We start from the raw sequence: 22464 nt of genomic DNA on the forward strand, positions 1-22464 counted from the left end.
GCCGAATTTCAATGTTTTTGAAGCTACGAGCGATTCACCGCATGAAATATATTGGAAATATTTCAAATATTATTTACAATGAATTTCAGATTCTTTCAACGCAAATTTTTAAAGGGGAATAACTGAACAAATGTGTGCTATCAGGGTGGGTTGACGCATATGGGCCCACCGGTCAAAAGTGATGGTTTGTCAGGAATCGAGTCCGATTAACCTTTCTGATCAGAGACCTTTCTTGTAGTTTGGCTCGCTCCTTAACTCTTGTACTGTCCCTTCACTCGACTCTTCTTTTGAAAACTCCAGATATGTTCGGGATACCACTTGGAGCATGACTGCCTGTACGACTTGACTATTCTGCGGCTCTGCAGCCCGCGTTGTCAACGGGACCAATGGGAATTGGGATCGTTGGTATGGGCAAAGTCATTAGGTTCATTGGTATCTGACCCTTCAAGATTCACACGAACTTTTCTCTTCTAAAATTATCTATTCTTATTTTGTCTGAAATCTAGCAGAAACACTTTGCGTATTATCTATCAACTTGATCACCTTGACTCCCGTTGATCTTCGAACTGGTCGAGCGGGCGCCAGTAATTCTTCATTTGTCCCGATCGCGTGATAGAGTAGCCCAGTGGTTCCTCTTTCCGCGTGGGACTCGAAGAGCATCATAATTTTCTTTGAAGGACTTCGTGAAAAAATCTCGGGTCGGCGGTCTTCCTGTGGTGCACTTAATATCACAGGGAACCCAGTCGCTCACGGCTCTGGTCCAACGGTTGTCGTTAAAGCGCATCACGTGTCCGGCCCACCTTATTTTACTTTCCTTGGCAAACGCGGCGTCTCTAATCTTCGATCGCTGACGTAGGAGAGAACTTCGAATCCCGTCCCTCACTGGCGGAAGGTTCTTTAGTTGGTCTGGTTTTATTCTTACGATTTCGTACGATTTCTTACCGAGATGATAGCATGTTGTATTTCGAACGGGAGAACCTCTGGAATGACATGTCCGTCTTCCCTCAGATGGTGAGGAGGCAAGTGGACATGGCTGTCGAAGAGATCAGAGTAGAAGTCGTAGATAATTTTTATTGACGATGATGTGGTGTATTTCATTACGGTACCCTCCACCCACGTCCAGCGTAGAGAGGAGGGCTTCTGCAATTGCAAGTTTCCATGGATGGTCTTAGTTGGCATGATGAACTCGGAGAGCCTCTCCCCCTGGTCATTCCATTGTAGGCCGTGGGTCCCGTTGTGAAGTTCCTCCGGCGTTCTTCTTGAGCCAACTTTAGCGTTGAAATCGCTAATTATGACCTTGTAGAAGGCATGGTCATCTCGGTAGAACTTCTCCAGGTCCATATAGAAAGCTTCGACTTCTTCTTCTTCTTCGTAGCTTGATGTTGGAGCGTAAGCGACGAAGATAGTCAAAGCTGGTGTTGGACCACATCTTCTCATCCGCAGAGTCCGATTTGGGTCGTAAGTTGTTCGAAAGAGTCGATGTTCTTTGCCATATTCGTGTTGACGAGCATGCCAACTCCACCAACACCTCTACTGTCGCATGTTCCTAAGAACAGTTGTTCCCCAGTTTCATATATGGCGTTGAAAGGGTGACGTCGTCTCGTCTCGGTCATCCCGATGACGTCGCACTTCATCTTCTTGGCTTGCATCATCGGATCTTCGATGGCCGCTCCCGATGCAAGCGTACGTGCGTTATAAGTACAGATCACCATCCTAGTAGTTTTCCGTATCCGTATTCCTTTTCCGTAGCCTATATGACTCCTGCAACCCCGTCCTACCTGGCGCTACCGTAGCAGCCTTTTCTCCGGAATCAGGAGACTCTTTTCTATTACTGTGTTTTGCTTAAAATTTTAAAACCCATGGGCAGGTTGCAAGCCTCTAGTCCCATGAGTTTTTGAGAGAACTTCCGTTCTCCCGGAGTGCACATGTGGAGCTTATTTGTTGAAGGCGACTCCAAACCGCCTCCCTTGCACCTCCCAGTCACTTGATTGCAGGCTTTTGGCCGGACCGACGTGCGGGATACAAGGATGTCATGAGTCAGTCCTGGCTCAGCAGAAACAGGGAGTCCATCCCCTGGATCCACCTGCGTCTCTGGACAAGCACAAGGTCGCTTTTGGTCCGCGATTAGCCCCCTATCCGCCACCCGGGGACGCGCCACGTAGCCTCGCGACTAACCGGCTGTGATCCCTCTAGTGAGGGAGATCCGTGGGTATTATCTATATCATTTATTATTATCTCCTATAATTGATAGCACACAAATGCCCCACATAGAAATAACTGCTGTTACACGTTGGCCCCACAACTAAAATTTATGAGAAAATTCATGCTAGCGCTTAGAATAGTTCTTTGTCCAAGCAGATAACGCAGATTCCAGATAACGCGAAAAGGTCGCCAGTACTGATATGACAGGCCCGTTCGTTAGTTCATCAAAGCGTTTTCCTGCACGAATTTTCAAATGCCTTGGAAAGGGCTAAAATGGGAATCTCATTGTTTACATTCTGTGTTATTTTCCATCTTTGCGTTTAAAAAACAGAACACCTACTCTCAACACTTATCTCTACACACTCGAGAAGAGAGAATCTGATTAGCATAACATTAATCAAAGAATGCCTTTTTCCATTCATTAAAGCAATATTTGTTCATTGCTGCACATATTTTAAAAAATCGGAACAGAAATTGAAAACTGAAAAGTGAAGATCAGCATGAAGCTATACTAGTCGTTTCTTTTTAGCTTCTACGAAGTTGCGAAGCGAAGCGCAAAACAACGAAAGCACTCATTAAGCGACTTCGTTTTCGCCAATTTCTTCATGGGTGCCGTTCATCCATGCCGACCAATCGTTGCTTTCATTCCTTAAAAAAGAAGAGTAGTTTTAAGATTTTCAAGTTCCCTGAAATATTGGAGCTATTGGAGACACTTACTTCTCAACATCTTCGCGAGTGATTTTGATCTTTCTTTTGAATATCTCCAGAAATTGGATTGCTGTTGGTTTTGGCCCAGCACTTGCCACTGCTACGACGATGCCGTCATCTCTAAACCGTATGAAAATATTTAAGGAGGATAAGGTGAGCTTAATCCTGTGGAGGTTCCATGGAAATGTGGTCCGCTAACATCACGATTTTGTGGTTATCAAAGTGAGTGCTATAGTGGTCTGCCTTTCTGACATTGCCTTTGAATAATCTGTTTGTTAAGTTATATCTTGTGGGACGACGAGGCATTTGAGGGAGTAGATTACACATGTCTTTGATTTCTCAGACTCTGAAGAAGGCGACGACGCCGAAACGTTAGCCTGAATAACGATCAATAACAATCTTGGTTCTGCTTAAAAAGTAGTACAAAATCAGACCATGAGAAGGCCTTCGACAGTGAAATCGTGGAAACTTCGTCGTACGTATACCTCGGACTTTCCATGAACATGGAAAACGACTTGAAGGAAGAACTGAATAGAAGAATGAGAGCAGCATGTGCAGCATTCGCAGCCATCAGGGAAACTACGGACCAGCTGACGGACCAAGATCTTCGTGCCCATCTGTTCGACTCGACAGTTCTTCCAGCGCTCTGTTACGCAGCGGAGACGTGGGCAGACACCGCTGCCAGGTCTAGGAACTACTTACTATCCATAGACCCCTTGAGAGATGCTTTTTGAAATTTAACCGGCGCACAAAACACCTAGCCGGTCTTCGCAGCTCCGACTTAAGAAGAATGTCCCGTCTTCGCGACCCAGCGGAATATGTATCGAAAGCAAAGCTTAGATGGGCCGGTCGCATCATGAGAAGAATCGACGATAGATGGACTAAAAGAACGCTAGAGTGGATCCCAAGAGATGCTAAACTCCCTTGAGGGAGAAGGCCAACGTGTTGAGATGACGTGTTCGCTACACGGATGGATCAGCTGAGAGCTCAGCCGGATACGGCTCAAGGACCTCGTCAACGTCACCCACGAAACTTGAGAACATCTTGGATGACAATGGCGAGGGAACGAAACGAGTGGAAGAGATGCTGGGGCCCGCACGTCCAGTTAAGACGGTCCATCTAAGTATCTAAGTAAGCAAGTATTTATTCCACAGGGCGGATGTAGTGCATGCTGTCCAACAAACCCTTTCAGGGCACGACAAACTGGTAAAGACTTGTCTGCGAGGATGAGAACACCTACCTGACTCGACTCGCTCCCGCGAGTCGTTGTAAGGCTGAACATGCACGTTTGTAGTTTTGTTTTAACTAAGTGCAATCAGACATTTGAGTACACGCCTTCGGAACCTACGAGCTATGTAACCCGCACTGTTATATGGCAGAAGATACTTTGCAAGAGGGTGCTGTAGTCCAGCAGATTGCCAAAGCCGATAATCTGAAAGGTCAACAGCCTGAAGAGATGGAGAGATGGAATTTTTGGCTACAAACATCCGTTTCATAATGCTGAGCTGCCCGACGTTGTCGAGTGATCTCCTACAAACCGCTCTATACAGACTTCTGCGATATCTGCATGCACTGTCTGATACACTGCAGGAAGCACGCATCCTTCCATTAGTATCGACAACTATACCATCTACTGCGGCGAATGAAAGTAGGAGGCTGCGCACTAGCTGTTGGTGAGGACTACAACAACCTGGTTAGGAGTTTGGTTTAACTAGATGTGTCTTTGTACGATTGCGGGATCGCAGAGGACTCAAACTGGATCGCAAGTGCCCACGCACCTACGGAGACCGCAGTGGACCACAACAACGACGCGTTTGATGATGAATTCAATACGCTGGTATACAAGAATTCACACCAGCAGGCGGTGATTGTCGGAATTGATGCGAATGCAAGGATGGGGCTTGAACAACAATCTGATTTGCTTGGAAAATGGTTCTATCCCATCAAACAAACATCGGACAACGGAAATCGTTTAGTAGATCCCTTCGAGCAGACGAATCTTCCAATGGCTTCAACATTTAAGAGGAATCACCGATCATCGCCACCAGTTTACGTGGCAAGAAACAACCCCTTCAACCTCCGAAAAGCAGCTCCATAGGAAGACGACAACTTTTAAACTACATTTCGACTATGCTTTAACAAGGAATATCCTCTTGTCGGATATCCGAAAATCTAGTGCTGCGTGGGGTGTCGCATTTGATATGGACTACCACCTAATCCTTTTCAGCTTGAAGTGAGGGTTCCAGTAAAAAAGTGAAAAGGATGAACCACAACCGAAGATAGACATGACAAAAATGAAGGGCGGAGAGTATAGAAAGAAATTTCATCGACAAATATTGAGTGTCGGACCAAGAAGAAGCTTTAGGACGCCGACCGTTTAAACAACTGTTACTGGAGACTCCGCAAAGAATACGCTAACGGATTTGAAGCACCTTTGTATCTGCGGAGACTAGATCCATGTACAATTCTCTATGGGTTCCTCGCATCACCGGCAATCTAAACCGGGAGAGGCGTACGAGGATAACGTTGAGACGTCAGCCGACCCACCCTATTCATCTAAAGGGAACGTTTGAATCCTTGTTGAACCGACAAGCCCAATCAATTCCTGACACAGGCATGTCAAACGACCAGAAAATGAAGAATGGAAAGTGCGGCGGAGAGGAGGGAACTTGCACAGAAACGCCGAAATCTTTTCCTCCATCTGGTATTCGTAGGGTCACAAAGATCGTTCAATATAGATCGACGAGAAGATACCTGATTCATGGAGGTCACCTTGATCACCTTGACTCCCGCTGATCTTCGAACTGGTCGAGCGGGCGCCAGTAATTCTTCCATTTGTCCCGATCGCGTGCCAGAGTAGCCCAGTGGTTCCTCCTTTCGCGTGCGACACGAAGAGCATCATATTTTTCTTTCAAGGACTTCGTGAAGAAATCTGACCATCGAGTCGGCGGTCTTGCTGTAGTGCGCTTAATATCGCGGGGAACCCAATCGCTCACGGATCTGGCCCAACGGTTGTCATTGAAGCGCATCACGTGTCCGGCCCACCTTATTTTACTTTCCTTGGCAAACGCGGCGTCTCTAATCTTCGATCGCTGACGTAGGAGAGAACTTCGAATCCCGTCCCTCACTTGCGTGAAACGGGATACTCCTAGCATCACTCTCTCAATTGCGCGTTCAATGACGCTCACCGCGTTTTCTTCCTGCTTGCGAAATGCCCAGGTTTCCGAAGCATAGGTCGAAGCAGGAAGTACGGTGGTGTTGAAGAGGTGAGCACGGAGCCGGGTGTTCCTGGTCTTCTTCACTACATCCTCGATGCTCTTGTACGCTCCCCAAGCCGCTCGTCTCCTCCTGCCCAGCTCGGGGGTCAGGTCGTTCATCATGTTCAGTTCCCGACCCAGATAAACGTAGCTGGTGCATTCGGATATGTTCGTTCCGTTGAGCGTGAATGGGGCATCCGAGACCCATCCGTTCCGCATGAACATCGTCTTTTGTAGATTCAGCTGAAGACCGATGCATCCACATGTTTCGTCGAATTCGGTCAGCATTCGTTCCGCTTGGCTGATGCTGGGTGTTATCACTACGATGCCATCAGCAAAGCGCAAATGATGTAGCTGCCGACCATCAACCTTCACCCCCATGTCGTCCCATTCCATCTTTCGCATTGCGTTCTCGAGGGTGGCTTTGAATATTTTGGGTGAGCTTGTATCATTCTGTCTTCAAGTCAATGTTGATGTTCTTGTACAATGGCGAAATTCAGGTCGTGAAGTTACTGTACAACTCTCGAAGTACCTTTATGTGCTGAGTAGGGATGCCTTGGTTGTCCAAGGCTTCCACGACCGCTTCCGTCTCAACCAAGTCGAAGGCCTTCTTTAAGTCGATGAAGGTGAGACAGAGCGGCATCTTGCACTCTCGTCATACCTCGATGAGTTTCGCAACAGTGTGAATTTGGTCAATCGTGCCGAATCCTTTTCGAAACCCTGCTTGCTCGCATGGCTGTCCTTCATCCAAGAATTTTTCAATCCTATTAAGGATCACTTTTGTAAAGAACTTGTAGATGACGGACAGTAAGCAGATTGAGCGACAGTTGCCGATGTCATGTGGATCTCCCTTTTTATACAACAACACGGTCTTGGTGGTCTTCCACTGTTTAGGAACCTTGCATTCCGATAGGCAACGTGTAAAGAGCCTCGCTAGGGTGTTGATAAATAGTGGCGGAAGGTTCTTCAGGTGTTCTGGTCTTATTCTGTCGGGACCGGGTGCCGTACGATTTCTTACCGACATGATAGCATGTCATATTTCAGACGGGAGAACCTCTGGAATGCCTTTTCCATCTTCCCTCAGGTGGTGAGGAGGCAAGTGGATATGGCTGTCGAAGAGATCAGAGTAGAAGTCGTAGATGATTTTCTCCATCCCCCTTCTCGATGCAATGGCTGTTCCCTTTGGGTTCCGGAGAGCAGTCATCCTCGTCTTGCGACTGGCAAAGTCTCGACGGGCATAGCGGATGCTTTTCCCCGCCTCTGCAGCTTCAGCCAGCACTTCTGCTCTTCTCTCTTTAAGATCTTCCTTTATCGCCTCTCTGCAAAGCTTTGCGAGCTCGGACGTGAGTTCTTGGTTCCCTGCGGCTCCTGCTGCTCCACGCTGGCTTATCAGCTCAAGAGTTTCAAGAGACAGACATCTCTTGGTGGTTTTGAAACTCTCAGCCTTCTTCGCGTGAAGGTGTTTAACGAGCCGGTCATATTCCTCTTCGTTCTCTCTCTGAACTTGGCGGCTTTCTCTGCTCTCCTTGTGAAAAAAAATCTTCCTCGGAGGAGGCGATGGTCCGACGGTACCCTCCACCAGGTCACTACCACGTCCAGCGTAGAGAGGAGGGCTTCTGGAATTGCGAGTTCCCATGAATGGTCTTAGTTGTCATGATGAACTCGGAGAGCCTCTACCCCTGGTCATTCCATTGCAGGCCGTGGGTCCCGATGTGAAGTTCCTCCAGAGTTCTTCTTGGGTCAACTTTGGCGTTGAAATGGCCAATTATGACCTTGAAGCAGGCATGATCTTCTCGGTAGAACTTCTCCAGGTCCCTATAGAAAACTTCGACTTCTTCTTCTTCTTCGTAGCTTAATGTTGGAGCGTAAGCGACGAAGATAGTCAAAGCTGGTGTTGGATCACATCTCATCTCCAGACGTCCGATTCAGGTCGTAAGTTGTTCGAAAGAGTCGACGTCCTTTGTCATTCTCGTGTTGACGAGGATGCCAACTCCACCAACACCTCTACTGTCGCATGTTCCTAAGAACAGTTCTTCTCCAGTTTCATATACGGCGTTAAGAGGGTGACGCTGTCTCGTCTCGGTCAGTCCGATGACGTCGTAATTGATCTTCTTGGTTTGCATCATCAAATCTTCGATGGCCGCTTCCGATGCAAGCGTACGTGCGTTATAAGTGAAAATCGTCATCCTAGTCCTTTTCCGTTTTGGTAGCCGGTAGCCTGTATGACTCCTGCAATCCCGTCCTTCCTGGCGCTACCGTAGCAGGCTTTCCTCCGGAATCAAGAGACTCTTTTTTATTACTGTGAAATTTTCATCAAAAGAATTTTAAAACCCATGGGCAGGTTGCAAGCCTCTAGTCCCATGAGTTTTTGGGAAAACTTCCATTCTCTCTTGCACCTCCCAGTCACTTGATTGCAGGCTTTTGGCCGGACCAACATGCGGGATACAAGGATGTCATGAGTCAGTCCTGGCTCAGCAGAAACAGGGAGTCCATCCCCTGAATCCACCCGTGTCTCCAGGCAAACACAAGGTCGCTTTTGGTCCGCGATAATGGAGATTCATGGAGATATGCTATCATAATTTTCCTAAACAAGAAGTCCATGAATTCCTTTCTTTCCTTTTCCTTTTTTCTCACATAAGTTCCTGATCGATTAGTGCATTGCTTCTTTATAACGCTGAAAGGCGGTCAGTTTCTCCGGGTCTACCTTTAAACTTTGAAGTTTTCATTAAGAAAAAATAAAAGCCACCTTAAGTAATATTTTGCGAAATCAAGATCTGCTAAACTTCCGTGGACGATGACATGCGATGAACTCTGTGCACATCCTAAAATAATACATGTTTAATCAAATAAAAGAAAACATTCTTCTCAAGACAAACACGTTCATCCAATCCAGATCAAGGTTCTTGTAATAACATTTAAAAATGCGGAGACATTGTTCTTCCTTGAATGATTGATGTGAACCAATCTCTTTTATTTCAAAATATTCAGCCATTACCCGATCAATGTAATAACGTTTACTAACCAGCGAAACGTATTCCGTATTGAGAGAAGAACACTGTCCAGAAGAACGGCACCAACTGCGTAGGATATGGTCGGCCGACAATCGAGTACCCAAGTAGATGACCTGAATGATGACTAAAAACCATTGATTTCAACGTGCTCCAGACATAGCTGGGCTCTCTCACTTTTAAAATTTTCTGAAACTGTTACAGTCATTAGAGTATATAACAGTCTCTGGAAGTGTTCAACTGGCTGTGCGCGATATGCCTGGAAACGGGGCAAGCGCACAGAAGAAAGTCTCCTCATTTAGCGGAGAAAAAGTGTGCGTCTGCATGCAGACGCGTCGCGCACAGCCGGGTACTTACGTCACGCTTCAACTATGAAATCGGGTTTGAGGACTGGTTTGGGTCGAATAATTTATTTGTATGATTTTTCGACATAGACGACTAGTAATGTAAAGTGATGCATGCATTACGATGTTGTCACGGCCCTAGCCGAGGTGTAAAAGTTCCCACTATTACTGCTTACCATGAGCCTGTGCAGTTTGGAAATGTTGAATGTTGATGTTTTCAATATCCCACAATGGCAACGGTGCAGAAACGGCGTCTCCAATAGCATAGACCCAGTCGGCAGTGGTCTGGAATAGTGCGTCACTGCCAGATCTCTCCAATAAATATCATTGCTACTATTTGCTAGATCGTATGGGTAGCCTGATCAAATGTCGTTGCGATTCTATTTCCGATTGAACGCTAGGCTTCTTGCCCACAACGGTACCGTTTGAAGACTCACCCTGAAAAGATGATCCACTACAATATGATCTCGCTCGTCCAATTCCACACGAGTACCTTTCAGCCAATCCGTTGGTGGAACGACTCCTAGAAAAAAGTATTCCCAAGCCGCTATTCTCAACTCGAGTACACAAAAGCAATTGTAAACGGATACAAACAAAGTACATACATGAAATTCCCACTGGATTTGTATAGCATTTGGAATAAAAGCAAATTCACAACTGTTCATGGTACGAACATGTGCGGGAACGCGAGAAATTTTTATTAATAAAGCATTGTATCTGAAGTGGCTAGTGGGAAAATTCTGACAAAGAATCTTCTCGATGGCAAAGTAACGAAATTGAAATTCATGAAGATACGACAAAATCTCATATCTATTCCCTTTTTGTTTTATAGTTCACATGTACCCAGTTAAATAAATGAGTATATCAATTTACTACCCTCACGGCTACTGCAAACTGCTCATAACTGAAGAATTGAAAAGAAAACAACGTATCTTACCAATTCCTACTACGACCACATCAGCTGGGATCGTTTCACCGGTTATTAATGTGACACCTGTGACCACATCCGTTCCTTCGAGTTTCTGTGCAGAACTTTTCACCAACACTCGAACACCTTTCTCTTCGAAACGCTTGAATTCACTCAGTAGTTACAACGTCGTTACTGTTAGTTTTTTCAAGAAAGAGACCCACGTTTCTGATTACACAGCCGATATCTGGGCCTAAGGCTGGTAGCGGTTCATCAGTGTTACAGACGACAGTCACAGAGGCAGCCGTACCCATCAGGGCGGATGCAATTTCCATACCTTGAATACTGTTCATTGATAATGCAGTGATCAGTTAATGGCACATTCAAACCTATAAATGATCCTCCTATGCATACGACATGTTTTCCAACAGACTCTGCAGCTATAGTATTTGCATCGGAAGCAACGCGAAGTGTGTGTACGTTCTAAGACAGAGAGAAATCTCATATTACATTGTGAAAGCGCAATGTAGTTCGTCCTCTTTATCCTTGAGATTGTTCCTCAGAGGAGCAATTTTCCGAAAGAAAAATTGAGTTTCTAAGCTGTAAACCGCAAACCTTCAAGTCTGCTCCCGGACATGTGAGTTTTCTAGGTGCTCCTCCTAATGCCAGCACAAGCTTACTGTATTGCATTGTGTCACCGGTCCACAGTTTGACTTTGCGAATTGAGAAATCGACACCGGTAACCTAAAACGCTGCTTACGTCGCAGAAATTGATTTTTGGGGAGGATGGTTAATCTGTGTCATTTTTCTAAAAGGAAAAATTCACCGGGTTCGCTTGTTGCCATTTCGGTGGTGTTATGCTGATTACACCTGGCCCCTACATGCAGTTCATTTACTTTTATACTGCTTCAAAATCAGTGCATTTTAGGGCCGCATACCACGAAATTGGCGATGTTCGAATGTCTCAAAGGACAATATCAGGTTTGGGGTGTGGGTTACGTGTATGAGCGTGGCCACTTGCAGCATGTTACTACAAGGCACGTTGGAACGCGCTACCCCTGTTAAAGCGCCGCTTGCCTCAGCAGCCTTTTCATTGGTTTTACTTGAATAGGCTGCTGAGGAATCCTCACTGATTATCGACGCAGCACGTGTACGAGGATAGCCTAACGTACTTCGTAGGAAGAAACGCTCGGAAACGCCCACATCGTTTTTCAGGACGACTGGGAGGAATTGAGCGTGTTCATGCCCACACTCGTGATCTACACCCCCGAACCATGTGTTGCCCATGAGAGATCCCAACATCGTCGATTTCGCGTTATGTTGGCTTAGGCGTTCTCCTTCCGTTTCGCTTCTTCTGGCAGAGCACCGGGGTTCGGCTCCAGGGCAAGGGAAGTCACGTTCGCTTCCAAATACAGTTGTGAGTGGCTACGGTGAGGACTCTGCTAACTCGAATGATTGATCTAGAACAATGGCGGTTACGGCCGGATCAGTCGATAGAGTGGTCGATCTACGGTCATAGTATCCGTGTGAGCTTCATGGGATATTAAACGCTTCTTCCTAGTTTTATTAGCTATGACTTGCCCTCGACAATCTACTGGAAGAAAAAATATGACATACCGTAGCATTAGTTATAACATTGATAAAGTTTTCTTTGTAAAACTCGTCACTTCGTAGTCGCAGCTCCTTTCCTTCAGCTGTTGGTTTCTAGAAAATGAGCAGTTAAAGTTGATTAATTAAAAATTGTTTTAAGCGTTTTTGTACATAGCTCAAAAATTCTGTTCTCCGAACTGACAAGAAGGCAATTTTCACCTAATGGAAAGACAGCCATATCTTAGAAAATAACCTTTAGAAAGCGCTCAGGAATGATCTGACAATATTGAGAAGAACACTGTCTCAATATTGCATAAGGAACTTTAAGATTAATTGAGTTCGCCGACATGAGTTCCTCAGTAGAATTGAATGAAAGATTGATTCGCGAACGCTTACAAAGAAGTCGCTCGGTGCAGTGCTAATATCTATAATTCCTAGGACGCACGGATGAGGTTTTGAAGGATCCCTAGATACGGGAAGCAGCCGAAGAGTCAAAGAAACCATTGGAACTTCGGAGATTTAACTAAGCAATATCTAAATCTCGTAATAGAAGGTTCAGTTACCTTACTGAGTTGGACTCTATCATAAGGCGGTAACTCTTCCTCAGTTATTATAGTGATGGGTGCAGCACAGCCATTTAGTCTAACTTGTTCAACAAATGTAGCGGCGCTGATGCCTGAAAATACAATTGCAAACGTCTGAGCAAGTTTGAAAGATTCTTGTCAACATACATTCGGTTCAAAACGACCTGGAGTTCGATGCAGTCGCGTAAGCAGCTGATGCGCTAGGAGCGGTGCAGCGGTTTGGATCAGGGATGGGCCGTCGCCACCACCACCCGTCGCTGTAGATCACGATGGCCCCACCTCGATCCCAACTGTTAGCACCACATCACTCAACTGCACCGAGCTTCAACTTGTTTCGATCCTACTATGGCTCTAGAACTAAAGACAGGTGGTTATTTAATAACATTGTTCTTCCTTTATGTGTTTAAAAATGTATAAAATTTCCGAAAATTGCCACTGTTATCGCCACCCCAATCTATTGGCCGTATGTGTAAAATGACATGTACATCTAGGTGTTAGCTGAACAGCGTTCCAGCTGCACGTAATGTTGCAGAAGAATCAACGGAACAGAAATTTCGGCCAAGATACACTCGTTCTTAATAGAAATAAAAAGGTCAACGCAGTCGACAGCAAGTGGCAGCTATACAAGTGGATATTATCCACATATCAATTGTTAACTCAATTCGGTACACTTCGGCATTTTTCCTTACACTTTCAGAGCACTAGTTCGGGCATGTTATTGAGCTTTGTAAGAAAACTTTGCTGTTTTCCACAACATTCCAAACTTCCAGAACAACAAAGCTCTCTGATCCTTTTCATAGTGTTTTGCGATTGTGTATCCAAATACCTCGTAGGTTCCCACATTATGGGCCATTGTTCCCCATATGTTTTGATGGTTTTCGCACGGTAAATGAGAAGAGCACAGACCGCATTTTATTATTTGTATTAGTCGGAGAAGCAAAAAATAGTTCCCAGTACAGAAACAACCAACGACAAATGTACTCCACATTTAAAAGAACAGAATAACACTAATATGATGAAGGAAGAAGTGCATGAAACACTGAAAATGACTTTAAATTAAGGCGCGAATCGAAGGATGTAAGCGACTACGAACATTGCCCATGCTACTGCTTTCCTCATTAAGATTTTCAGATTCGAGGCTTGAAATTTGATTTGAAACCATATGTCGTCGTCGTCGGACATATGTGTTGCATAAGGTTAACGTTTCGCTTTTCTTGTGATTTTGTCTGTCTAGATTCACTTTCTCTATCGCATGTGAAGGGACGAGGGTAGTGCAGCTGGTAATAGGTCCCATTGTGTCTGCGCGATTGATCGATAGTTCGGAACCACCCATGTGCAACCAAGCTTTACTGCTGTCAGAGCTTATAAATTGGTACCAGACTTGTCTGAGAGGATGATTGCGTTGGCTAGGCACATCGGCTAGCACCGACAACTCATTGCACAGAGAGACCCAAATCCAGCGCGCGTCGCGGCTGCGCGGTTGAATGCAGGGGCGGGTGCCTGCGTTGTGCGTGTACCTTGATCACCTTGATCACCTTGATCACCTTGACTCCCGTTGATCTTCGAACTGGTCGAGCGGGCGCCAGTAATTCTTCCATTTGTCCCGATCGCGTGCCAGAGTAGTCCAGTGGTTCCTCCTTTCGCGTGCGACACGAAGAGCATCATATTTTTCTTTCAAGGACTTCGTGAAGAAATCTGACCATCGGGTCGGCGGTCTTCCTGTAGTGCGCTTAATATCGCGGGGAACCCAGTCGCTCACGGCTCTGGTCCAACGGTTGTCATTAAAGCGCATCACGTGTCCGGCCCACCTTATTTTACTTTCCTTGGCAAACGCGGCGTCTCTAATCTTCGATCGCTGACGTAGGAGAGAACTTCGAATCCCGTCCCTCACCTGCATAAAGCGGGTTGCTCCTAGCATCACCCTTTCAATTTCACGTTCTGTGATGCTGATCGCATTTCCCTCCTGCTTGCGAAATGCCCAGGTTTCCGAAGCATAGGTCAAAGCAGGAAGTACGGTGGTGTTGAAGAGGTGAGCACGGAGCCGGGTGTTCCTGGTCTTCTTCACTACATCCTCGATGCTCTTGTACGCTCCCCAAGCCGCTCGTCTCCTCCTGCCCAGCTCGGGGGTCAGGTCGTTCATCATGTTCAGTTCCCGACCCAGATAAACGTAGCTGGTGCATTCGGATATGTTCGTTCCGTTGAGCGTGAATGGGGCATCCGAGACCCATCCGTTCCGCATGAACATCGTCTTTCGTAGATTCAGCTGAAGACCGATGCATCCACATGTTTCGTCGAATTCGGTCAGCATTCGTTCCGCTTGGCTGATGCTAGGTGTTACCAGTACGATGTCATCAGCAAAGCGCAAATGGTGTAGCTGCCGACCATCAACCTTCACTCCCATGTCGTCCCATTCCAACTTTCGCATTGCGTTCTCGAGGGTGGCTGTGAATATTTTGGGTGAAATTGTATCACCCTGTCGGACCCCCCTCTTCACGTCAATGATGATGTTCTTGTAGGATGGCGAAATTCCAGTCGTGAAGATACTGTACAACTCTCGAAATACCTTTATATACTGAGTAGGGACGCCTTGGTTGTCCAAGGCTTCCACGACCGCTTCCGTCTCAACCGAGTCGAAGGCCTTCTTTAAGTCGATGAAGGTGAGACAAAGCGGCATCTTGTACTCTCGTGATACCTCGATGAGTTTCGAAACAGTGTGAATGTGGTCAATCGTGCTGAATCCTTTTCGAAACCCTGCTTGCTCGCATGGCTGTCCTTCATCCAAGAATTTTTCAATCCTATTAAGGATCACTTTTGTAAAGAACTTGTAGATGACGGACAGTAAGCAGATTGAGCGACAGTTGCCGATGTCATGTGGATCTCCCTTTTTATACAACAACACGGTCTTGCTGGTCTTCCACTGTTTAGGAACCTTGCATTCCGACAGATAACGTGTAAAGAGCCTCGCCAGGGTGTTGATGAGTACTGGCGGAAGGCTCTTCAGGTGTTCTGGTCTTATTCTGTCGGGACCGGGTGCCGTACGATTTCTTACCGACATGATAGCATGTCGTATTTCGGACGGGAGAACCTCTGGAATGACTTGTCCATCTTCCCTCAGATGGTGAGGAGGCAAGTGGACATGGCTGTCGAAGAGATCAGAGTAGAAGTCGTAGATGATTTTCTCCATCCCCCTTCTCGATGCAATGGCTGTTCCCTTTGGGTTCCGGAGAGCAGTCATCCTCGTCTTGCGACTGGCGAAGTCTCGACGGGCATAGCGGATGCTTTTCCCCGCCTCTGCAGCTTCAGCCAGCACTTCTGCTCTTCTCTCTTTAAGGTCTTCCTTTATCGCCTCTCGGCAAAGCCTTGCGAGCTCGGACGTGAGTTCTTGGTTCCCTGCGGCTCGTGCTGCTCCACGCTGGCGTATCAGCTCAAGAGTTTCAAGAGACAGACGCCTCTTGGTGGATTTAAAACTCTCAGCCTTCTTCGCGCAGTCGTGAAGGTGTTCGACAAGCCGGTCATATTCCTCGTCGATGTTGTCCATTGCAGAATCTTCCCAAAAGCCGGCCAGCGTAGCGAAGAGATCCCAGTTGATGGTAGTCCTGGGATTTCTCTCTCTGAACTTGGCGGCTTTCTCTGCTCTCCTTGTGAAGGAAAATCTTCCTCGGAGGAGGCGATGGTCCGATCCCGTATAGAACTTTGGTACAACACCGACGTCCGTCAGGCAGAACCTTTTATTGACGATGATGTGGTCTATTTCATTACGGTACCCTCCACCGGGTGACTCCCACGTCCAGCGTAAAGAAGAGGGCTTCTGGAATTGCGAGTTCCCATGGATGGTCTTAGTCGTCATGATGAACTCGGAGAGCCTCTCTCCCTGGTCATTCCATTGTAGGCCGTGGGTCCCGATGTGAAGTTCCTCCGGCGTTCTTCTTGGGCCAACCTTAGCGTTGAAATCGCCAACTATGACCTTGTAGAAGGCATGATCTTCTTGGTAGAACTTCTCCAGGTCCATACAGAAAGCTTCGACTTCTTCTTCTTCGTAGCTTGATGTTGGAGCGTAAACGACGAAGATAGTCAAAGCTGGTATTGGGCCACATCTTCTCATCCGCAGACGTCCGATTCGGGTCGTAAGTTGTTCAAAAGAGTCGATGTTCTTTGCCATACTCGTGTTGACGAGGACGCCAACTCCACCAACAGCTCTACTGTCGCATGTTCCTAAGAACAGTTCTTCTCCAGTTTCATATACGGCGTTGAGAGGGTGACGTCGTCTCGTCTCGGTCAGTCCGATGACGTCGTACTTGATCTTCTTGGCTTGCATCATCAGATCTTCGATGGCCGCTTCCGATGCAAGCGTACGTGCGTTATAAGTACAGATCGCCATCCTAGTCCTTTTCCGTTTTGGTAGCCTACATGACTCCTGCAACCCCGTCCTACCTGGCGCTACCGTACCAGGCTTTCCTCCGGAATCAGGAGACTCTTTTCTATTACTGTGTTTTGCTTAAAATTTTAAAACCCATGGGCAGGTTGCAAGCCTCTAGTCCCATGAGTTTCTGGGAGAACTTTCGTTCTCCCGGTGTGGACATGTGGAGCTTATTTGTTGGAGGCGACTCCAAACCGCCTCCCTTGCACCTCCCAGTCACTTGATTGCAGGCTTTTGGCCGGACCGACGTGGGATACAAGGATGTCATGAGTCAGTCCTGGCTCAGCAGAAACAGGGAGTCCATCCCCTGAATCCACCTGCGTCTCTGGGCAAGCGCAAGGTCGCTTTTGGTCCGCGTTTAGCCCCCTATCTGCCACCCGGGGACGCGCCACGTAGCCTCGCGACTAACCGGCTGTGATCCCTCTAGTGAGGGAGATCCGTGGTGTGCGTGTAAAAGTTAAGAAATAGTCGGGTCTGGACAGCCTGAGGCCTGGTGCGGTTACGTAAGCAACTGCGTTCATAGTGGCGCGGTGGAGTTAGCGATTAAAGGAGGTGGAATCTTAGCTAGTTACACCAGGGCTGGACAATTCAGTGCAGCCAACGATGATACCACCTCGATCGCAACCGTGCAACCGTTAGCCCCACTGCCCCACCTCCTTACGCAACTGCACTGAACTTCAAGTCGTTTTGACATATTAGATCTCAAATACTCTTGGATCCTACCTACCTCCTCCAATAACAATGATTGGAGCATCATTGTTTGGGGCGTGTAAATTTGATTTGCGCGTTCGACGTGAATTTGCCAACTGCTGTTCCGTAGTGTTCAGCACCAGATTTCCATCCACCTCTTTGACCTGAACGTTTCTCAATTGGTTAACCGCTTCTACGGTCAAGTAAGGCAATAGTCTTTACATCATAGGTGTTTAAACTGTCAAATCCCGGGAAATCTTCGATATCGCCGGTTTTTACGTTGAAGCACGCACCATGAAGCGGACATCGAATTTTTCCTTGTGAGTAGATCCCTGAATAGGTTGCATTGATTAATAATGGTAGAAAGAATCAGAAATTTACAGTAATTATTGCTGAATTTTTGCCATTTTTTTTTGAAGAAGCTCCGGTGATATGGAGTTAGTAGCGAATTAGATAACTTAAGTACTTCCACCACCCTTCACAGCTTTTCACTCAAGCAAGAAAAATCGGTATGATACGTGGTGTCTCGTGCACACAGCAATGAAACGTGCTGCAACCGAATCACAAACACGTGGCCTTCACCACCTTTATTTTTTACTAGTCTGATTAACCGTGTTCAATTTGTACAATGGATTGCATCAATACAGTCAGAACGAGGATTTCTTACGTTTTGTCCACAGCATAAAAATTGATGTCTTCAGAAAAAAAAAATGAATGTCAAAAAAACGCGTTAGGAGGGAGATGGAAAATGATAACTTTGACACAATCTTTTTGATTTTACAAACAAGAAACTTATGTTTTAAATCTTTTCAGACGTCTTAGATATTCATCTTGCGCAGATCTATCGGATTGGATTCTTTTTTCATTGAGCTAACAAGGTATAATCTTTTCCTTTACAAGATCCAATTCACCTGGGACAAGGTTGCGACCGACACCATTTGAATCGTATAGAAGAATGTCCGTAGGAATTCATTGGGGTCTCCCTCTCGCAAATGATTATGGATTTATATGAGTTGCGACATGTATGTACTGTAGGAATAGGACTCGTGGTCCGGCATGGTCGAGAAGTACACAGCTCAAATTATCTATCTACATATATATATATATATATATATATATATATATATATATATATATATATATGCATATACATATGTAGATAGATAATTTGATAAATATAATAAGATAAATATATATATATATATATATATATATATATATATATATATAGGAGGTACTGTGTTGTGCCAATTCAAATGGATATGTATTATATATATATATATATATATATAAATCCATTTGAATTGGCACAACACAGTACTTCCTGAAATTGGGTGATGCTTTTTTCTTCAAAGTTCTGGTTTTCATTTTGAGAGTGAATTTGACAGAAAAGAGAGCTCCTGATTCAATTGTCGAGTTCTTTAGATCTGTTTCCGCAATCAAGAAAATATTCTCAGCAATTTTCTCCAATAGAATTCTCCTTCATTTCTGAAAATCGCACCCATCACCGAATATATTTAGAAAAACCTCTACAAAGTTCATGAAAGCAGATGAAGAGTCAGAAATGTCATCATTTCATTTTTATTTTCTACAAGTTCTAGCCTCAGTTCAAAAAGAAGTACGCTCACAAATCAATTATTAGCTATTATCATTTATATATATATATATATATATATATATATATATATATATATATATATATATATATATATATATATATATATATAATAACGGGCTTATTCTGTCACGTGTGTGTGTGTGTGTGTGTGTGTGTGTGTGTGTGTGTGTGTGTGTGTGTGTGTGTGTGTGTGTGTGTGTGTGTGTGTGTGTGTGTGTGTGTGTGTGTGTGTGTGTGTGTGTGTGTGTGTGTGTGTGTGTGGCACGAAAATCGAAAAAGGGGTGCGATTCTGTGATAAATGTTTGGGGGAAATCAGGAAGAACACCCATACTTCCAGTAATGCTTTCAGTTTGTATCTATAATATTATGGCATCGAAGAAGTGTTTGAAGTTGATGATCGAATATTCTCCAAATGTAGAACTGACGTGTTTAGAAGGAAAACTCTGTAACCTTCTGCCTTATTTTATAATAAAAAAAGAGAAGGAAAGCGTTGTTCAAAAAACACAGATCTAATTTTACAGAAAACGCCACTACTATTATTTTTACTATCAGTGAAGGGAAGCGAAGCTAAAACCACGGAAAGTCTGAATGTCCGGATAAAGCCGGTTTTAGCCGGACATTCAGACTGGTTCATTTATAAATCGATTATTGTTTATTAGCATTTAGCCATGTTTCACAACGTGAAGAGAGTAAGTATCACTTCCACGAATTTGACGTAATCCACAAGAAGAAACTGCTCACATTAACTTCCTTCATACGCACAAAAAATCTCTTCAAGGCAAAGAAGAACTCTGATAACATTTTTCATACACTAAATGTGTCACAATGTCAAAATTCCGGATCTAAAGTGCAACTTTGGGGAAGACTGTTGTCAGGAGAGTTAAAGCAGGCAATTTCTCAGAAAACCAGGATTTTTGTTAAAAAGTCGCACTTATAAAGTTTCCATGGAAACTTTGTGTTGCTAGGAAGAAGAAGAGAAAATTGCCAATATGCAATTTTTCACTAAAAAAAACTCCCGAAGTTGTTTGATGTTGCAGAAAAGATACCATTTTCTAGAGAAAAGTTGTAGTGCGAACAGATTCCACTGGTGGCGTAGAAAAATCCGTTGTCGTTGATCACTAGAATCGGTTTTCCTTTGACACTGAAGACCTTCTTCCTGAAAAATTGTCCTTAATCTCAAGAGGTTGTGTTCCAAAATTTCTTGGCACTCGCAAACACTTTTTAACTCTTCTTAATTTTAAGCGGAGATGAACGCTTCAAAGCTATAATTGCTACCGTAGGTTCTTCTTCAGTCTTTCTATGTTCGTCTTAACTGATCCTCCAGTTTTCTCTTGCTTTTGTAGAAAACAGTCCTTGTAAATTATACGCTTTCTTCGTTTCATGTTTCCCAAAACTTTTATGGAAATTGATTGGTTATCAAAACAGTTACGTCTCAGAATATAACCTTTAGAAAGCGCTCAAGAATAATCTGAGAATACTGAGAAGAGCATTGTCTTAATATCGCATAAAGAACTTTAAGATTGGAGTTCGCCGACATGAGTTCCACAGTAGAATTGAAATGGAAAGTTGATCTGCGAACGCTTACAAAGAAGTCGCTCAGCGCAGTGCTAACATCTATAATTCCTAGGACGCACGGATGAGGTTTTGAAGGATCCCTAGATACGGGAAGCAGCCGAAGAGTCAAAGAAACCACTGGAATTTTGGGGATTTATTTCAAAGCTTCTGCTTCCTCCAAATTGAAGGATGATAATCCCAAAAGGTACAAGGACAGTGAAATTTCCACAAGGTTCTATGGACATCGGATTTCCACTACATAATCCTCTGACTTCAGGCCCACTTCAATAATGAGAACGAGGATCAGAATGGGCACAGAGAAGATAACGATTTAGCGATATTCCCAGAGTCACATAAGCACAAAACTGCTGCGATGAAGTAGGTGAAATCCTTAACACAATTAGAAAATTGAGTAAATAGTTGAACCCAGGCGTCAGATTGGTGTTAGCATTAGATTGCTAACTAGTTAGACGATATACATGAAATTAAAAGGTATCTTTGTGGCCTAGTCGGGCCACAAAGTCTTTGTGGCCTTTATCACTGTATTTTAGGAGCTATCTACCAAACATTAATAACTCGAAGAATGCGATTAATCTACTGCGTTCTACTGTTCCAACAAAAGAAAAAACTTCTGGAACCTTCCGAGAGAACTTGAAAATGAAAAACTTGAAAAGATCAAAAAGGTTCACGCACTTATCACCAGGGAGCATTGATAGAGGTCTAAACTCTGCAGGTACAAATTCACAAATAGAATCATAAGTTTGTTTGGTTGAAATGGCAGAAAGGCTTTAGGTTAAGAAGATACATTGTCCATGAAGCTCAAGGACTTGAGGATGTTTGAAAACGGCAAAACGCATGAAGGAAGCCTTTTTTAACGGTTTTTTTGCAGTTATATGTTATATTATTATGATTTCTTTATTAGCTCGCGAACACGTACGTTCCCGGCGGCACATCTGTTGCTTTGCCAATCACCTCGTTGATGATGGGATTTGCATCGAGATCGTTAGCGGTGCAAACCATCCTGAAAAGAGAAAAGTGAGCAAGTAGCTGTAAACAATGCGATCTCTTCAAATTCCACAAAGCAATAAATCGGTCACCCTGACACTGGTTGACGACGGTCAGAAGCTAAGGTTATGAAATGAAGTTACGCGTCAGTAACTGGTTTTACATACGTTTGTTTTGGTTGAGAAGGAGCCGTAATTTAATGTTGGACGACCTGTGTCAATGACAGATGAGAACCTTGAGAAGATTCATATATTACTGAACAAAGAGATCGTTATTTAAATAGCTATCAATGCATGTACATCCGTATATGTATGACGAAATAGCCGGCGGACAGCGGCGGGACAGCGGCGCAATGCAGCCTCATGGCGCACGGTTGAGAAGCAGAAAAAGCCCGACTTGCACTTTATCCCGTATGCTCGTATATTGGTTTGTTTCACAAGCACAAACTGTCTGTAACTAATTAACTGGGGGAAACTGGCGCAAAAACTCTGTACTTAAAGGGAAATTAATAGTATTTTCATCCTCTGCGATAAAATAGTTGGGTGCGCTCCCTACCCAAATATCGACTGACTTGCATCCA

General features: G+C 44.8%; 6 protein-coding genes across 10 annotated transcripts; 1 reads left to right on the forward strand and 5 right to left on the reverse strand.

Annotated features, from left to right (window-relative positions):
* Nucleotides 1-918: 918 nt before the first annotated feature.
* RB195_014613 (uncharacterized protein) lies at nucleotides 919-1437 on the reverse strand (the record flags this gene model as incomplete). The annotated part of the gene is made up of 1 exon (XM_064204956.1): nucleotides 919-1437. The coding sequence occupies one exon, from the start codon at nucleotides 1435-1437 to the stop codon at nucleotides 919-921; it is 519 nt and encodes a 172-aa protein (XP_064060837.1).
* Nucleotides 1438-1479: 42 nt separating this feature from the next.
* RB195_014614 (uncharacterized protein) lies at nucleotides 1480-2184 on the forward strand (the record flags this gene model as incomplete). Its single annotated transcript, XM_064204957.1, has 2 exons — nucleotides 1480-1589; nucleotides 1995-2184. 2 exons carry the CDS (start codon nucleotides 1480-1482, stop codon nucleotides 2182-2184), a joined length of 300 nt encoding a protein of 99 aa, XP_064060838.1.
* A 593-nt stretch (nucleotides 2185-2777) lies between these two features.
* Nucleotides 2778-6810, reverse strand: RB195_014615 (uncharacterized protein; the record flags this gene model as incomplete). Of its 2 annotated transcripts, XM_064204959.1 has the most annotated exons (5): nucleotides 2778-2850; nucleotides 2920-3030; nucleotides 4095-4184; nucleotides 5692-6620; nucleotides 6700-6810. In XM_064204959.1, the coding sequence occupies 5 exons, from the start codon at nucleotides 6808-6810 to the stop codon at nucleotides 2778-2780; spliced, it is 1314 nt and encodes a 437-aa protein (XP_064060840.1). The 2 variants fall into 2 exon arrangements, with proteins under 2 accessions (XP_064060840.1, XP_064060839.1); XM_064204958.1 differs by lacking the exon at nucleotides 4095-4184.
* A 12-nt stretch (nucleotides 6811-6822) lies between these two features.
* RB195_014616 (uncharacterized protein) lies at nucleotides 6823-7191 on the reverse strand (the record flags this gene model as incomplete). The annotated part of the gene is made up of 1 exon (XM_064204960.1): nucleotides 6823-7191. One exon carries the CDS (start codon nucleotides 7189-7191, stop codon nucleotides 6823-6825), a length of 369 nt encoding a protein of 122 aa, XP_064060841.1.
* A 9-nt stretch (nucleotides 7192-7200) lies between these two features.
* RB195_014617 (uncharacterized protein) lies at nucleotides 7201-21899 on the reverse strand (the record flags this gene model as incomplete). Of its 4 annotated transcripts, XM_064204961.1 has the most annotated exons (17): nucleotides 7201-7783; nucleotides 7845-8018; nucleotides 8914-8989; nucleotides 9190-9291; nucleotides 9696-9804; nucleotides 9957-10042; nucleotides 10457-10589; nucleotides 10651-10763; nucleotides 10816-10909; nucleotides 11042-11170; nucleotides 12044-12130; nucleotides 12580-12692; nucleotides 14419-17094; nucleotides 17745-17871; nucleotides 17930-18039; nucleotides 20372-20481; nucleotides 21817-21899. In XM_064204961.1, the coding sequence occupies 17 exons, from the start codon at nucleotides 21897-21899 to the stop codon at nucleotides 7201-7203; spliced, it is 4905 nt and encodes a 1634-aa protein (XP_064060842.1). The 4 variants fall into 4 exon arrangements, with proteins under 4 accessions (XP_064060842.1, XP_064060843.1, XP_064060844.1 ...); XM_064204963.1 differs by lacking the exons at nucleotides 7201-7783; nucleotides 7845-8018; nucleotides 14419-17094; ... (2 more) ...; nucleotides 20372-20481; nucleotides 21817-21899 and adding exons at nucleotides 8093-8396; nucleotides 13708-13933; XM_064204964.1 differs by lacking the exons at nucleotides 7201-7783; nucleotides 7845-8018; nucleotides 8914-8989; ... (8 more) ...; nucleotides 12580-12692; nucleotides 14419-17094 and adding an exon at nucleotides 17188-17324.
* Nucleotides 14141-16978, reverse strand: RB195_014618 (uncharacterized protein; the record flags this gene model as incomplete). The annotated part of the gene is made up of 1 exon (XM_064204965.1): nucleotides 14141-16978. The coding sequence occupies one exon, from the start codon at nucleotides 16976-16978 to the stop codon at nucleotides 14141-14143; it is 2838 nt and encodes a 945-aa protein (XP_064060845.1).
* Nucleotides 21900-22464: the final 565 nt, after the last annotated feature.

Source organism: Necator americanus, chromosome V (genome assembly GCF_031761385.1).
Source record: "Necator americanus strain Aroian chromosome V, whole genome shotgun sequence".
Taxonomy (NCBI): domain Eukaryota; kingdom Metazoa; phylum Nematoda; class Chromadorea; order Rhabditida; family Ancylostomatidae; genus Necator; species Necator americanus.